The sequence below is a fragment of the Cucurbita pepo genome, chromosome 3 (assembly GCF_057944985.1).
Source record: "Cucurbita pepo subsp. pepo isolate OVF chromosome 3, ASM5794498v1, whole genome shotgun sequence".
Lineage (NCBI taxonomy): Eukaryota > Viridiplantae > Streptophyta > Magnoliopsida > Cucurbitales > Cucurbitaceae > Cucurbita > Cucurbita pepo.
This window is the reverse complement of record NC_141800.1, coordinates 1,427,889-1,444,907: the sequence shown is the minus strand read 5'-3', so window position 1 is coordinate 1,444,907 and position 17,019 is coordinate 1,427,889. Positions and strand designations below refer to the sequence as shown.

The following is a 17,019-nucleotide window of genomic DNA, read 5'->3' as shown; positions in this document are numbered from 1 at the left end:
ACTAAGAACTCCAAAATAACTGACACTAGTAGGGGAAATAATAATAACACTAAAATTTAAAAAAATCATGCAACTAGTTCTGTAGGGAACATAAAGGTTGAATTTGCTACCCTTTCTTATGACCGTGTGTGTTCGTGTGAATAAATAGGTGGTGCTTAAAACAGTACGAATTTCAAATTGCACCGCGGAAACGACAAAAAGAATCTTAACCAATTTTTACAACTAGAAACTGAACTGCCCAATCCTCTAAACTAGTGTAGTCACAATTCTGTAGCTTTTACATAAAACATAAATACGATCAGAAATTTTTATTTCATTTTTTCGCTTCCCTTCTGGGAATCAGAAATTTCCTTTTTCTCCATGACTTGCTGAATACCTTCTTGATAGCCATCTATAAAATTTTTCAGAGCGTCTCTATATGCAGAAGCTTTAGTCATATACACCCGCTGCAAAGCTGGTTTTAATGTTTCCATTCCTCCTCTTGCAGCCACGGCTGGTTTTTTTATTTTTCCAACAAAAGAAAAATGGCAATCTAATCAGGAACAATCCAATCCAATAAATAGGAAAAATCGTAAAAACGGGTTGAAAGGAAAAGAAAACGTAAAGAAAATCTAATTGCAACAGAAGATGCACCTAAATCAATGTACTGCTAAAGAAAAGACAACAGAATAAGAAAACTTGAAATTCATGATTAACTTAAATAAAGAAAACGATGGTTGGTTTATAGGGGTGTTTGTCATGATGAGACCTCAATTTTTAAGTACAGAGTTCTTTAGTACATTAGGGAACACACACAATATAGTATAAGACACACACTGTTAGGGTCTAAACCACCCTACATGATCTCCGGGATAACCATTGCCATTGGTGTGCAGTTTCAACTGTCAACCTCCATTACTGGTCCACTGCTACTGAAACTAATTTTCCCCATTTTACGCTCAAGTTATACAACTAAGCCATATTCTCACACTGAACCCAACATTTTCTAAAATGGCTTTTATACATAAATTGTGCTGAGAATTGTTCTGAGAAACTCTCCTTCAACCAAATTCTCATTTCTTTAGTCAGCTTTGAAATGTAGATATTCTGTGAGAGAGATAGGGTTTTACTAAATTAAGTGGCTCTGGGGAGAATTGACACTACTGACTTTGACACAGACACTCTACCTAATGGTCTATTTCTTTTCCCTTTCCCCTCAATGGTGAACTGTTGAGGATTGGAATCATACATTTTGCCAATATTTGTTTTTTTACACGAATATAAAATAGATTCTAGTAAACTTTAAGTTTAGCCTTGCTCCTAATCAAGATTATAGAGATTGTTGTAGGTTATTCTGAGTCCTCTTTTTGTGGGAAAGGGAATATTTGTTTGGCATGCTCGTTTCTTTCATAACATGTGAAGTATTTTGCACGAGAAGAATAAGAGGATCTTTGAGGACAGGGGCATTCTGTGGGAGAGTGTTGCATACTCCTACGCCTCACTGTGAACTTCAAGTCTCTTCTTTTCTGAGATACACCAGCAGTTTAATTTCTGATAAACAATGTAGAGAAAAGTAATGTATGTCCCATGGCCAGTCCAAGGTGGTAATGTCTGCGATGAGCAATATTGCTTGAAATATTATTCGTTGTTCTTTTTTCCATTTATTCAACTCTAGCTCTTTTGTTCACTTGTTTGTGACCTCTCTTTTGTGCTTTAAATAACTTTTTGATATAATAAATGATTGCCACCGACAAGTAGGAATGTGAACTGCAATCTAGAACTCCTAGTTGATAAAATAAATGTAGAAACCATAACAGAGCATTCTATATCTTTGTGCCCCTTTTGATAGTGGATTATGGTAGGATTTCTAAATTACCAAAGGCGATAATGTCTTATAACTACAGTAAAATTAAATAAGAGAGTGAAAGTGAGTTTCAGAATTCAGAAGTATTGCATAAGAGTAAGGGAGATATAATTTGAGACACAAGCACAATTTATAATCCCACAAGCTTAATATGAAGGGCAGAAATTAATCAAATGAATACCATTACCACACGGCATCATTGTTTGATGTTATTTGGCTGCTATTTCTATCCTGAGGATTGATTGTTAGATATCTCATCAACATCAACAACCATGAGATGAGAGTTAAATCTAATTAAATACAGAGATAAATTTATAAGTATCATAAACTAGTTGTAAGAAATCCTCTCTGCGAACACAGTCCCATATCAAATTTAAACAGGGGAAGCAAAGAATAACCAGAAAACAAGGACTAAAATATTGAGTATACTTATGACCATTCTATTCACATCTTCAGCTCTTTCCATTGATAGCAAGGCATGCTTGACAAGATTACAAAACCATGAAGCATTAACTATCACTATTTCTTTCACAAGCATTAAATATTAAGGAATATTTCAATATTCAGCTATTGAACTTGAAGCAATTTTATCTCATGCATCAACAGGCTTTGTTGACCAGGAACTAGAAGTCAGTAAACAATATACATCAACCACTAGTGCACTGAAAATCATGTTCCAAGTAAAAATCAATTGGCACCCCAATCTAGAAGTTAGTAGACAAGAACTTCCCCCGATCATGAATACGTGATCACAAGTATAAGAAAATATTTCATTTCAGTATAAAACATCTGAATCAAACTATAACACAAAGGTTGGTTACCCAGATCTTCCAGTGTTGAAGGTTCTTTCTCCTTAGGTGCACTTTTTGGTGAATTCTTTTTGTTTTCGCTTTCTTCCACCTTATAGTCATTTGGTCGCAGTTCAGGACCAATGTCCCGCACCCAGCTTGCAGCATATAACCTGGAAGCCTCCTTCAACACCTAAAATCAACATACGAGCATACTTAGAATAAGAGCTTAGTAAAATCGAATTTCAATGACCAGTTAAATATAATCATAGATTCGATTAGAAATCGAGTGAACAGTACTTCAGTCAATCCCGTAGCACTAGCAAGTATCTTTTCCTCTCAATCACAGATTAGGACTTATCAATCCGTACCTAAATACTTGCAAGAGAGAGTAGAACAACTGCAAAGCCAACAAGAGAAAACGAGAACGTCAACGAATAATAGTTTACCAAGAATCGTTCATGCCATGTAAGCTTTCGACGCTTCTTTGAATGCGGAGGATCCGGCAACGACGAAGGAAATGCAATTTCCTTCAAATCATACCGAACGTAGTTATATATCTTCCTTAAAACGATCCTCGCCTTCATTCCTGCTACAGATTAGCTGACTTATATTTCACCTTTCCATGCATTTGCTGCTCCAAGCTTGTGTTCCAACAAGAAATTGGCTCGAAACTTCATTCAGAGAAAAAGAGGGAAATGGAAATTCCGCAGCGTGAGGAAACGATCCTCTGTTAACCTGATCAAACGGCTCACTCTCATCGTAAGATAGATGGGCCGGGCCCTAAAAATTGGACCTAAAACACTGGTTAGGTTTAGCTTGGGCCGGACGGCTAACCATCAATAGCGAAGCCCATAATCCAATTTTGTGTGATATTTGATCAGAATTTGAGGAGAATATTAATTATTTAACTTTTTTTTTTTAAAGCATCAATAAAATGTTATTTATAATTATTTAAAATTTAGATGTTTTTATTATTTTACTGGATAAAATTTATTATATTGTAGAGTTTAACTTAATATATTTAAAATTTTTGAATTAATATTTAAACCTTTTAAAAAAATTATGAACTAAAAACTATCATATTTTAAATTATAAAAATATTAGAAATTTCACTTTTTAAATATATAATATATGTGTAAATACGTACCCATCTAGGTTATTTGTTGTTTATTAAACCAACTTGATATTTTCACTTTTAGTGCAAGCTCCCGTAGTTTTGCTTTAGACTTTCCAAAAGTTTCATACCTATGAGATAGTATTCGTCAATTAACAATAATTCACTCCCAATAATTCTCAACAAACCCGACCTTCACAAATCTTGGTCACCAATTTGGCCCTCTTCCAGCCTTCTCTCACCCAACATCAGCACAAGAATGGGTAGATCCTGATTTAATCCTTAAGTAATTTAAAAAGGCCCTTAATGGATTATAATTTTACTTTTACCATTTGTATTCCCCGCAAGAAATGAGGTTAAAAAAAGAAACTTGAGTAGAGACCAAACATTATAATTATTAACCAGAAAAAGACCAGTTCTTACTGACCTCTTCCACTTTATTTAAGCTTTGCAGACATTATGAGATGAAATCAAGCATTTAAGCATACATAATATAACATGGAGTTGACCAAAGCATATTAAAAGTCAACACAAGATCCCCTCTGTGAACCCAGTGGAATGAAGCAATAGCAGGGTTCATCACATGGAAGTAGTCCACCTCCACAGAAATTTCCAAAACATGACGGCCGCGGCGGTGGTGCAGCTTCCGGTGCAACTTCAGGTGCACCCTCAGCCATCTTTATCAGCTCATCGTACCCGTCCGACTCATCTCGGTCGTTGCTACCGTCGGCGACGAGCTGGTTTCGAGCTAAAGAGCTCGTAAATGCCATCGTCACTAACAGCACCACCAATGCCACCTTCTTTCCCTCCATATTCACTCTCTCAATATCTCTTTAACTCTTCTCTCAACTTCTTTGCTCCTACTTCCATGGATAGCTTCTCTATTTATTGAAGATTCCTTGCATTATTTAAATATTTTATGAGGAGCACGTTTTTTTTTTCCTTTATTTATTTATTTATTTAATTTTGTTAAAATCTCACATCAATTAGAGAGTATAACAAGTGACAGTAAACATGCCAACTTTGAAGGGATGAATTAAACATTTTTTGTTCGAAGAGATGAATTAAACATTTTTTACGAGGGGTGGAAGTTTCTGTTGAGGATGGTTGGAAATGAGTCTCACGTTACCTAATTTAGGGAATGGTCATGGGTTTACAATCAAGAGAATAGATCACCATTGTTAGGAGGCCTCCTGGATAAGTCGAAATCAAAGCCACAATATCATGTCATTGTGGAGATTCATGATTCCTAATAGTCTCTTCTTAGCAGATTCAAAAAACTCAAAAGAGACAATATTAGCACGAGGATCGTGACAAAAACAAACCTTATCTACACGTTGCTGATTAAAAAAGAAGAGATGAGGAAAGTGTAGCATACAAAACGATGGCACGAAGATGCCAAAATCATTTTATTTTTTGCTTCTATTATTTATAATTAATGGAACAAATAATTGTACTTTGGGACCACATTTCATTTCTTAATTGAATTACCTTATTATTCACATGGGAAGATATTATATATATATTCGTTTAGGATTACGCATAGGGTTTCTCTTATTTATCATCTCGATTTTTCCTTCTCATTTAAATTTATCTTTGACTTTTCTTGCGATATAACTGTGTTACCTACTTATCGCTTCTAAAGTAAAAACTATAATCACAAATTACTACACGTTCTTTCACTATAACTTATCCTTATTATATGGTTCAAATGTGACGTGTTTCTATAGAAAAGAAATCAATCTTTTTCAAAATGATTTGGCGAACAATCCTTATTAACTCCTAATATTTTTTAGGAATTTTTTAAAATTTTTAATTAGGTCGTTTTGTTGAAAATTGTTTAGAAACACGTTGATTAAATATCATATTATTATTATTCTATCATCATATTACATATTAATACATATTTTACATGTTATTTGGCATATGATATTTAAATTATTCATATTGCTAGTCAACAAAATTCACTTTCAAAAAGTCGAGATAATTTGTCAACATTTCCCAAGGGACATAAAATTTAAAAGAAAAATAATTAAATGGCACTAATTGAATTAATTAACTATTAATAATTATATTTTAAATAGAGTAATTTCAAAGTTGGATAAACAAAATTATATTTAAAAAATTTAATTTGGATTAAGGTCGCTTCATGGTATCTAGGAATACGAAATAAAAGCTCACAAATCAATACTAAATTATCGAAAATTGAGAACACAATAAATTGAGCCCAAGACGTTAAAAAACAAGACAAAAAAAATGGACTGGACCACGAAGTTGCTAGAATGTGATATTGACACACACATACATACAAATTACTAAAGTAGCACGTGTTTATTTGATTTTATAATAATAATAATAAATAAATTATTTATATATAATTTAAACTTTTTAATGGATTATTAAACTAATTTTGTGTAATAAAACTTCAATACATTTAACTATTTTTAAAATTCATAGAGCAATTAAATAGAAAATTGAATATATGTGTGAGGGTGTGTTCTAAATTAAATTATAATTTAACGCAATAAAAAAAAAAGATAGGCAACTGAGAAACAGCCAATCGAAAGTGGCCACGTACTGGACAAATGGATAAGAAACGAGCGGCGGACAATCAGAGCTCGAGATTCCTTTTTATTTGAGAGGAGGAGGAAAAGAAAACGTGAGTCTTTCAGATCTCAAAAATGGTATGATATTGTCGACTTTAAGCATAAGCTCTCATGGTTTTACTTTTGTCTTCCCCACACAGTCTCGTGTTAATAGAGATAGAGGTTTTTTTAAAAATTTTATATTATTTATTCCATTTATTTTTCTCAACTTCCTTCCATTTTTATTTTTCGTTTATTTTTTATTTTTTAAATTATTGTTTATTCTTTTTATAACTCATAAACTATCAAAAATACATAAAACGGAAACTGTCAAGGGTATCGAACCAATATTTGAATTTATAGGGCCTAATTTCGATTTCAAAGCCCATGTTCGATACCCACCTAAGCCCAATATTTTTAGTGAAGCCCAAATTCTATGTAAGCCCACACCACACGACCCACGAGAAGCCCAATTTCAATGTAAGCCCACACTACACGACCCACGACCCACGCAGTGAACATTCAATTTAGCAGAAGCCCCGCTAACAAATAAAAATATAATTTTCTTTTACTTCACACAATAAAAATAAACACGTGATCCACGTGATTCACGCTTTCCGTATTCCGAAAAGTAAGGACCCAATCTGTTGAAACCAAAAACAGCGACAAGAACCTCAAGGATCACGAAATCATGACTGTGAGTACTAAGAAAACTCATAAAGTCAAAGATCATTCTGCAAAGCATAAATTCATTTTAAAATATTATGTTTTACTTTAGTCTTCAATGGTGTCCGGAGGGACCCTAGATTCCAGTAATTTTCTATATATATATTAATTAATTAATGACGATTTTTAATTTTATAATAATTTAATTTATGAATTTTAACGTCTAATAATTTAAATATATTACCGAATGTATTTTTGTAAATTTTAAGTATGAATGTCACAATGTTCATATAGTTATATGGTTTAAAGTATAATAAAAATCATATAATATTTATAGATTATTTATTTGGTAGGCTTTTCAGTTGGTGCAATATTGACTAAAAACATAATAATATTAATTCTGCAATGTTTTGGCCTTTTCTTTATTCCGTCAATGTTTAATTTTAATAATAAATAACTAAATTATGTTTCATTGATTTGATAAATCCTTAAATAGTACAATTAAATAGTCTATATGATTTGATAGGTAATTATTGCTTCTTAATCAAACTTAACTAATTAATTTGTTAATTAAACTAATAGTGACAATTGATTGCTCGTAAATTTATTTCTATATTTTTAAGGATTTATTTGATTATTTTAAGGAATTTAAGCAATTTGAGTGAAATTATTGAAATTAATCGTTGCTAAGGGTGTTATGTCATAGAAATATGATATTATTTTCTCGAACCTATTTGAAGCTCAATGATGTATCTTATCTCATGCAGTGAAACCTCAAGATTTGTAAGGACAGTGTTTGAAAACTATAAAAACATCAAATCTTGTCATTCAACATCGTTGAAACACTGCCTCTAATGTCTCAACGAAATATTAAGAATTCACTTGTATAATTTGAAAAAAGGGTTTGGTTAATGACCGTTTTTAGAAAATTTAGGTCAAACGTCAATTTTTTAATACGACAATAGAATTAATTGAAGTTGAAAAAGTAGATCAATAACTTTGAATCTCGTGACATATGATGGGTTGTATGGTCTATTAATTGATCAAACTATTTTTTCTATCGATAATTTTATAGTCTAGAAAATACATCAATTATTTCTCGATGATTTTAGTCTACAATATGGATGTTAGTAATTACGCTACTTAATTAAACTAGAAACCATGAGGACGACATACCATAACTTGACATCGTATACGGTTTGCATTATTTAAATTAAGGTAATTACTCATAAATAAAATTAAAACATAAAATATTTATTTAATTTTTACTCTAAATTAAATCGACAATTATTAAACTCATTCAATTAAAAATCATAAATCAAATACAAATACGTATTTATTAAAACCATAAATCAAATAATTCCATAAATAATGTAAGCGTAGTTTGAAAGATTCCATATATATTTTCAAAACCTTTTTCATTCCTTCGAAAAGTTTGAATTGATTATTAAAATCAGTTTGAATCCTTTAATTTAATAGGTTAATTAGGACGTAATTTTTATAATAATAATTTTTTTTTCAGAAATTAAGATCCAGAAAATCTTTCAATGGTCGGAAAGGAATCAGTCAATGGAATTATTTAAAACATTTAATTCTTTTTTATGATGTTGTTGGGGTGAAGGAAACCCAATTTTAAATATTTATAAATATATTTTTTTAAATTATAATTATTTTAGCTCTAAAAAATTTATATTAATTATTTAATTATTTAATGGATAAACTTTGGGGGTATTTTAGTAATTTAATGATCTAAATGACGTTTATGAAAATAAATAAATTTATTTGAAATGACGTGAAAATAGTGAGAGCGCTTTGACTTTAAGGAAAACAACGACAAGACATGTCATTGGCATACATAATATTAACTAAATGCTTTAATAATATTCATTAAATAACAACTTTAATATTAAAAATTGACGTGGTCCTCTATTAGCAATTTTGAATATTATTTTATTTCAGTAAAAATTAAAAAGTAATATTTATTGAAATTAAATTGAGTAAATTTGAGTAATTAAAAAAATAATAGAAAAAAATACCATATTAATTGAAGACAAGGTGACAAAATATACTATGAAAGATAATTGACACGTGGTGTATTTATTATTCCTTTGTAGGAAGTAATCAACACGCGCCATCCACATCAAGCTTCTCTTGACGTATTAATAAATTAAACAAATATTATTTTTTATTTATTTTCTTAATTTCCATATTATCAACTAATATAATTAATTAGTGAACATTATTTGAAAGTAAACAAATAAATGAAAGGATTCGGATGGTTTTTTTAAATAGATAAGCAAAGCTTTGAAAATAAAATAAATAAATAAATAAATAAATAAATAAATAAATAAAAGTTTTGGTTTGTGGAGGTTAGGTAAGAATACGATGAAAATTGTGGCAAAAAATTATTTAAAAATTTTAGATAGTTATAAAATAATGGTATTTATTTATTTACTTATTAAATTTCATTAAAGGTAGGTGGAAAGTTGAAAATTAATTATCTCCTCATTTTAAATATTTTTAATAAAATAATTTTGATAATAATGATAAATGTTGGTGAATGTATAAACAATATCAATTAAATTAACATAAATGTCAACCGAATGCATAAATAAATTATTAAAGTGTGAAGGTTGTACGGGTGGAGCGACGAAGGAAGGAGAAAAATACAATTCCCCATTTCTTAAGCTATTTCATATATATATATATATATATAATTATTAAGAAAGATGAAAATAAAAATAAATTTCTTTAATCCTAGTTATTATTAAAATAAAATCATTTAAAGTTGAACACTAGGATTCGATCATCATCGAGCCCTAGCGAACCCAATTCGAAGCTCAAATAGTCCTTAAGATGAGTGTAACAACTCAATCTCACCGCTAGTAGATATTGTTCTAATTGGGTTTTTCCTTTCGAACTTTCCCTCAAAGTTTTTAAAACGTGTCTACTAAGGAGAGACCTAACATATTCGCTAATACTCGTTTCTCTCTCCAATCAATGTGGGATCTCACAATTTACATCCCTTCAAAGGCCAAGCATCCTCCCTGACACATTGCCCTATGTCCACCCCCTTCAAGACTCAATATCCTTGCTAGTACACCGTCCGGTGTCTGGCTCTAGTGAGATCCCACATCGATTAGAGAGGGGAACAAAACATTTTTTTACCGAGGTGTGGAAACTTCTCTCTAGTAGATGAGTTTTAAAAACCTGAGGGAATGTCCAAAAGAAAAATCTAAACAAGACAATATTTGGTAACAGCAGACATGAGCTATTACAGTAAGTCAAACCAAGAGCTAAAAAAAACTCAAAAGTCCACCTCAACCAGAACCAACTAGGGCCAGGTGACCTCAATTGCACGTCTATAATATGGGCGTGTCTATTTATTGTAGCGTAGCCAAATGTATTAATGGTGATCGGTGCAACATTGTTTTACAAACTTTATGAAATTAATTAATTGACCAAATCATTAATTTTGGGATTACAATTGTTATTAAAATGGCCTCAACAACTTTTTTTTATTTTTTAAACAAGGAAAAAATGGTCTACAAGCTATATCTTAATTTATTGTATAATTATTTTAAGATAATCTCTAAGTATTAGGAAGGTGGGTCGAAAATCCACCATGGTTAATTGACTTAATATTTAATTAAGTCTAAAAGACTTTATTTTTTTCTCTCTCTTTCTAAAAAATACTTTAATTAATTAATTAATTTAATGAAAGAATCATTTGTGGGCGTCGAGATTGAAACCCAAAAATGTTTAATGGAAGATTAGTCGTATTCCAAGATATATATATTATAATCAACTTGATAAATAATAATTAGACTAAAGGTGTGAACTAATAATATAAAATTCCAATCCTTTACCATATTTATGCAATATTACTCTTGTAAATTTAGTATTTTTAAATTTATTGTTTAATATATGTCCTTATTTATTGCAATTTTGGAAGTTTATTTAGCCCATAACAATATATAATAATAATAATAACACGAGGATCTAATTGCTCCCTCTCTCGTTAAAATAACAGTTTTGGTATATTCCATTTAAAATTTTAAAATGATAAAAGTAAAATTACGCATTTTATTAGTATTTAATTATTATTTTTACCTATAATTTTTGCAAGCAGAAAAAATTCATAATTTAATTCATAGTTATATTTTGTTAATGTGTAACAATAAGTCTGTATGTTAAAATTTATTAAATATTTTTAAATTCTACATAATTTGATAGTTTTATTATATATATATATATATATATATATATATATATATAATAGTTGAATAAAAAATAAAATTATTATTTTCAATTTGACACTTTCTCGTTTGTTTTCAGATTATTATTTTAATTGCCATGTTTTTTCAATTAATAAATTAAATAAATGCAATGAAGGCAATTTTATAATTTTGTTGATAAAAAAAAAAACAATTTACATTACAAATTATCTTTTATTTTCCCAATCATTAGAAAGAGAAAAACAATAGAAAAATGTGTAAATATATATTTTGGGAAACATTATCTTTTGGCACACACCTCGAGAGATCTTATTTCGCCAACGTGACACTAATAAAAAACAATTAAAAGTTTCTAAATACCATAAATTTAATATTTACCGATATTAATACAATATTATCAGTTTTCTATCTTTTAAATAATACTATAAGCACGTTTGTTTTAAATATAATATCTCTAATGCATTTTAAAGCATACATTTACATTTGGTTATTAATTTATTAACACAGATTCAAATATTTATATCCCACGTGTTGTATAAAATATAATGACGAGAATTTAAAAGTTTACCAAATTTAATTTAATTTAATTTAAAGTATTGACTTACCAGAACTTTATTGTCATTTTTTTCTATGTTTTGAGTTTGAGTCGGACTTTCTTTCCACTGTGTCTATTTATGAAATTGGGTTTCGAGTTTAAATTTTATATTAATATTTTAATCAATACATATATATATACATATGTGGGTCGAAGAGAATAGAAAAAATTACAAAGCATAAAAGGACATAATATTAATAATAAAAAATTAAATTTATTTAAAAAGAGAAATGGATGTTTGTTAATTTAAATATTTTTATATGAATTTTTAGATTTATAATTTTGAAAAAACGTATTTATTATTTTTGACATATTTGTATGGTTATTTTTGTAAAAATTGATATATCAACGGTTTAAGTTGACGTAGACCCACACCCTAACTGTATTAAATACAATGAAATATTGATGGATATATGCCACGTAGTGATAGGACAATATATTTATTTATTTTTGTTTGGAAATTTCTTTTGTTGCGTGCTGTTTGAATATAAATAGCTTACTTTCCCTCTTCAAAGGGATCAAAGCCCAAAATTTTCTAGAAAATGTCATTTTGTACCATTGGGATTTCAGGCCCGGAGCTGTATCGGACCTCTTCCCCGTCGGCGTTGTCAGCGTTCTCCTCCAGTGACGGTGACGCCGCTACTACGTCTGTTACCGATATCCATCCAGATGTTCTCCGAACTCACATCTTGACGCGTCTCGATGGACCAGCACTTGCCGCGGTCGCCTCAACTTCGTCGCAACTTCATTGCCTCACTGCCGACCCAAACCTCTGGGCGGAACTTTGCCGCTCCACGTGGCCGTCGACGGCGACACAGCGCCTCCACGCTCTGATTTCAGAATTTCCCAACGGTCCTAGGTCCTTCTTCTCTGATTCCTTCCCTCGTCTCTCTTATCACTCCGAAACTTCAACCTCTTCTTCTCCGTCCTCGGCAACCTACAGCCGCCGCCGCCACCGTCACCGCCGCCACCACTTTACGCCGGAATTGATCTCCGCCGTCGACATCTACTACCGGGGAGAGATGGTTTTCAGCAAAGTCGTCGAGACAGAGACCCTCTCCGGATGGTTCCGATGCACGCCGTTTCGAATCGATATGCTTGATCCTAAAGACGTAGTTCAAACGCCGATTAAATTTCCAATCGGCGACGGAAATACATGCTGGGAGCTTACGGAGGATCTGACTCTGAGCTGGATTATGATCGACACCGCCGGACGGCGAGCGATGAATCTGTCGAGCTACCGGCCCGTCAGCGTGCAGCGACACTGGTTGAGCGGGGAGGTGCACGTAAGATTCGCAGCCGTGCTCGAGGGTGAAAGAGGAACGGCGACGGAATGCGTGCAGTGCGGGATTGCAGTGACGTGCGGAGGATGGGAAGGAGGGAATTTACAGGTGAGGGAAGTGAATTTGCAGGTGGAGGATCTGGACGGAACATATTTGAATGGGAAGGATAGTTTAGTAATTTTGGAGAGGGCGTTGGAGGGTAAAACGGGAAGAAGGGGAAGGAAAAAGTTGGAGGAGTTTATGGCGAAGAAAAGGGAGAGGAAAGAAAGGACCTTGAGGAGAGAAGGGACGTTAGATATGGTGTGTTTGGCTTTTGGGTTTCTTGGGTTTGCTACTTTCCTTCTTTCTCTTATTATTTAAATCATAAATTAAAACTAAATAAAATTAAATAACTACAAGACTATTCATTCACACTATTAGTATTATCTTTATAAAAAAAAAAAAAAAAAAAAAAAAAAAAACTATATTATGAGCAACCTTATAAAACAACAAATATATTATAAAACTACGACTACAACACTATTCTCTTTATAAAAACGTCATTTAAAAAAATGCTGACTTGATAGATAATAAAGGAAAAGATCATTCGTATTCTTGATGGTAATTAAAATTTGCTCCCTAACACCCAAGGCTCTCTCTTGCGACAATTGCGTGCATGTGATGCCATTCGCTCGCCTTTCTAATGACTCTCTTTTCCCTTCAAAGATTGTAAACAAAGAAAAATTTCTCATCCGACCCTCATGTGAAGTCACGTTAATGAGACTTAAGACTTATTTTAAACCTGGAGACTAATGGATGCAAAAAGAAAGATTACTACCACAATATGGCAATCTGCAAACTAAGAAAATGCATAAATGTCTGTATATCAGTTTAGCTATAGTTAATAAGATACTTAGAAAATGGGAAGAAAATTTAAAACTTTTAAAGAAAAAAAGTCAGTTAATCTAATTTCTACAAAGTTTAAAAATTCCTGCAAGCTGACCTCTTTTTCCTGGAGCTTTTTAGCACATCTCTAGCATGAAGCAAATTGCTGAGAGAACATGTCTGAATCACACTTTCCATGCACAGCTACTACGTGGGTTCCCTCCCTGTTCAGCTAATTCCTTTCTGATAAATGACGGAACAATCACTTATCAGTTTTCTTCTTTAGGAGGTCCTCTCGCTATAAGATTTCTGCCAATTGAAAGGCAGTTTCACATAGTCCGCAAAAATAAGCCTTCCGTTCAAAGGCTGCAACAAATAAACATATGATTTGCATTTCTAAGATGTAAAAGTAATGATAGAGGAAAGTGCAGACCTTCCGTTCATCTTTGTCAGTACAATATGCGCTTCGTCTTCAGATGCAAAGGTGACAAATCCAAATCCCTTTGACTAACAGAGGCCCTGTCCATCAAAACTTTGGCTGGAGTAGAGAGAATTGTTTTTTGAAACTAAATTGCCATTGTAAGACATGAAAGCTAAAGTATCTGAATGGAAGCCCTTTTCCACAACCTGACCGTATCGAGAAAAGGCTTCCGATAGTCCTTTGCCCGTGGTGTAGAATGAGAGTACTGTAGCAGAATATTCCAGAACGAGGATTTCAATATGGAATAAGGAATTGTAATATGCATAGACTGATAAAATATTCAAAAGCAAAAATCTCAAGAGCATTATCATATACAAATGATTATATTCCTTTTCACAAGAACAGTAAACAAATCTATTAATCAATGTGGTGCTTGTGACTTGATCCGCTAGCGCTGGTTCGACTCCTGCCAAAAAATAAAACAATTTACAGGGATTTTATACTTCTTGTCCATTCTCTGAGTGAGTCGGGTCATCGGTTAGCTAGCTTCACCAGCTGATTAATGACTAAAGCAGAGTTGGAGAGGTTCTAACTTTTCCGCGAAAGTTGAGCTCGTTCGTTGACCCTCCCCTTGGATTTTCTTATTTTTTATTTGTGATGTATGTAAGAATCTTCTAGAAAGGAAAGAAACTTGAGATCAAAGGTTAACAATGAAAGAGGGATTAATATTGGGTCATGTCCACAAAATCCACTAATCCCATCACAGAACAAGTTGATGTGGCAGTTTGCCAGAACAAGAACACGCTAACGTTTAACCACAATCATGGTTAAGCTTAAGAACCTTAGACATCCTAGATTTGTAAAGCTAAAGCTGCATATGCACTCTTGGTCTCTGTAGGTTTTCTTTTTACGAGAGTTCAAGAGAGCTTCTACATTTTTAGCTATTTCAGGTGATTTATGGCCGGTTTTGGTGATCAAGTACAACGAGCAATGGCAACCAAAATAGGTCTTCCAATACAATAGCAAAAAGATTTAGGGAGTTCAAGCTCACGGAAGATGGAAACAAGCTATGATAGTTTCTGAGGAAGTTGTAGCAAACACAAGAGAGGTATCATTAGTGGGGAAATTTCTGTGACAAAAGAATGTTTTATTTTGACAGGAAATACATTTTGAACGACCTGGAAAGTATTCCATGAGAAGGCATTAGACGCAACGAAAACTCTTCATATTCAATTTCTCCGAGGTTAGGGTCGATAGCTTTAAAATGATCGTGGATGCTGCATGGATTACAGCAAGTGACTAATCTGTTTGGTATAATTGCTAAAGATAAATCCTACAAAAAGTGATAAAGATGGTTTGGAAGTAAATATTCAAGTAAAAGCATTAAAGACATGCCACACTGCACTCTTAGTGGATGATGAAGCTACCTGGGAGGTTCATATTACATTATGCTATAGACCTGGGGCTTAGGAACTTAACCATCTTTGGGCAATGGATAGTAGCAAAAAGAAACATGTTGAATGGTGAAGAGGAAGACCTCCCAAAAGTTGGCTCGGTGCTTGCGGACATCATGACTCCTAATTCAACTAATGAAATCTGATGTACAAGTTCTGCTATTTTTTGTCTCTCCATAAGTAAATGTAGGCTAAGATCAAGGATGAAACATTTTACAAATTCTGTACATTCGTTTCATATCTAACCAGCATTTTGATCTTTAACATCAACATTAAGAGAAAGTATGCAAATCATTCGATGTTTATCCTTTATAATATATAGAACAGATATCAAATTTTAAAATTAATATCAATACAACAAGTTCTCCTCAGAGGCCAAAGTTTTCCACGATCGCGGTTTCCAGAAGTAAATTAACACGAGCTCACATTCAGACAGTCAAATTTTCACTTGTAACATTAAAACAAAGTTTAGATTTCACAAAACTAAACGTATGGACATCACAGAGAGCTTAGTTCAATCATACAAAGTTAGCTCAATTCACAGAAACAGAGGAACGGTTAATGAGCATAAAAATAAAATTCGCGGCAAAAAAATGTGATTTCAGTTCTGCAACGTTAGATGGACACTATGAATCGGAAAATGAACAGAAGAATAGAGAGGAGGAACGTTTGGCTTACCACCAACAAAAAGCTTCGAAGCTATGCCTCTAAAAGAGACGAGACGAGACGAGACGGCGGAGGAAATATAGGGGGAAGAACACGACGATTGAAGGATATTTCCGTCGCTTTTATGGTCGCCGACATGGTAGTAGTATCAAAATGATCCTATGCGTTCATCTTCGTGTCGAGAGCGCGGGGGTTAAAGAACGGCCGCCGGAGGCTTGACTGACTGGAGTAGCGACGGGGACAAGTGGTCGTATAAAAGATTCCCAGCCCATTCTGCCGCATTCTGGGCCGAGCCCATTGGAACCCCAACACGGGAATCGGCCATCGTTACGAGACGAAATAATAGAGTGGTTATTTTTAAAATATAAAATATTATTAAATTTAACGACTAAACTTCTCATTTAACTTTTAAAAATTAAAAAATTAAATATAAACTAACCATTTCTATAACTAGTATATATATATTTTAATACCAAAAAAAAAGTTCAAATATTAAATA

General features: G+C 32.5%; 2 protein-coding genes and 1 long non-coding RNA gene across 3 annotated transcripts; 1 reads left to right on the top strand and 2 right to left on the bottom strand.

The window, feature by feature from the left end:
• Nucleotides 1-152: 152 nt before the first annotated feature.
• On the bottom strand, nt 153-3,361 carry EMB2735 (embryo defective 2735). The gene is made up of 3 exons (XM_023666530.2): nt 3,081-3,361; nt 2,665-2,824; nt 153-493 (listed from the first exon to the last, which is right to left on the bottom strand). The coding sequence occupies exons 1-3, from the start codon at nt 3,216-3,218 to the stop codon at nt 309-311; spliced, it is 483 nt and encodes a 160-aa protein (XP_023522298.2). The 5' UTR covers nt 3,219-3,361; the 3' UTR covers nt 153-308.
• Nucleotides 3,362-12,374: 9,013 nt separating this feature from the next.
• On the top strand, nt 12,375-13,526 carry LOC111791217 (putative F-box protein At2g36090). The gene has a single exon (XM_023672478.2). It carries the CDS (start codon nt 12,375-12,377, stop codon nt 13,473-13,475), a length of 1,101 nt encoding a protein of 366 aa, XP_023528246.1. The 3' UTR covers nt 13,476-13,526.
• Nucleotides 13,527-13,581: 55 nt separating this feature from the next.
• Nucleotides 13,582-16,821, bottom strand: LOC111791218 (uncharacterized). The gene is made up of 3 exons (XR_002814619.2): nt 16,533-16,821; nt 14,413-14,665; nt 13,582-14,288 (listed from the first exon to the last, which is right to left on the bottom strand). It is a non-coding gene; the product is annotated as an uncharacterized LOC111791218 (long non-coding RNA).
• Nucleotides 16,822-17,019: the final 198 nt, after the last annotated feature.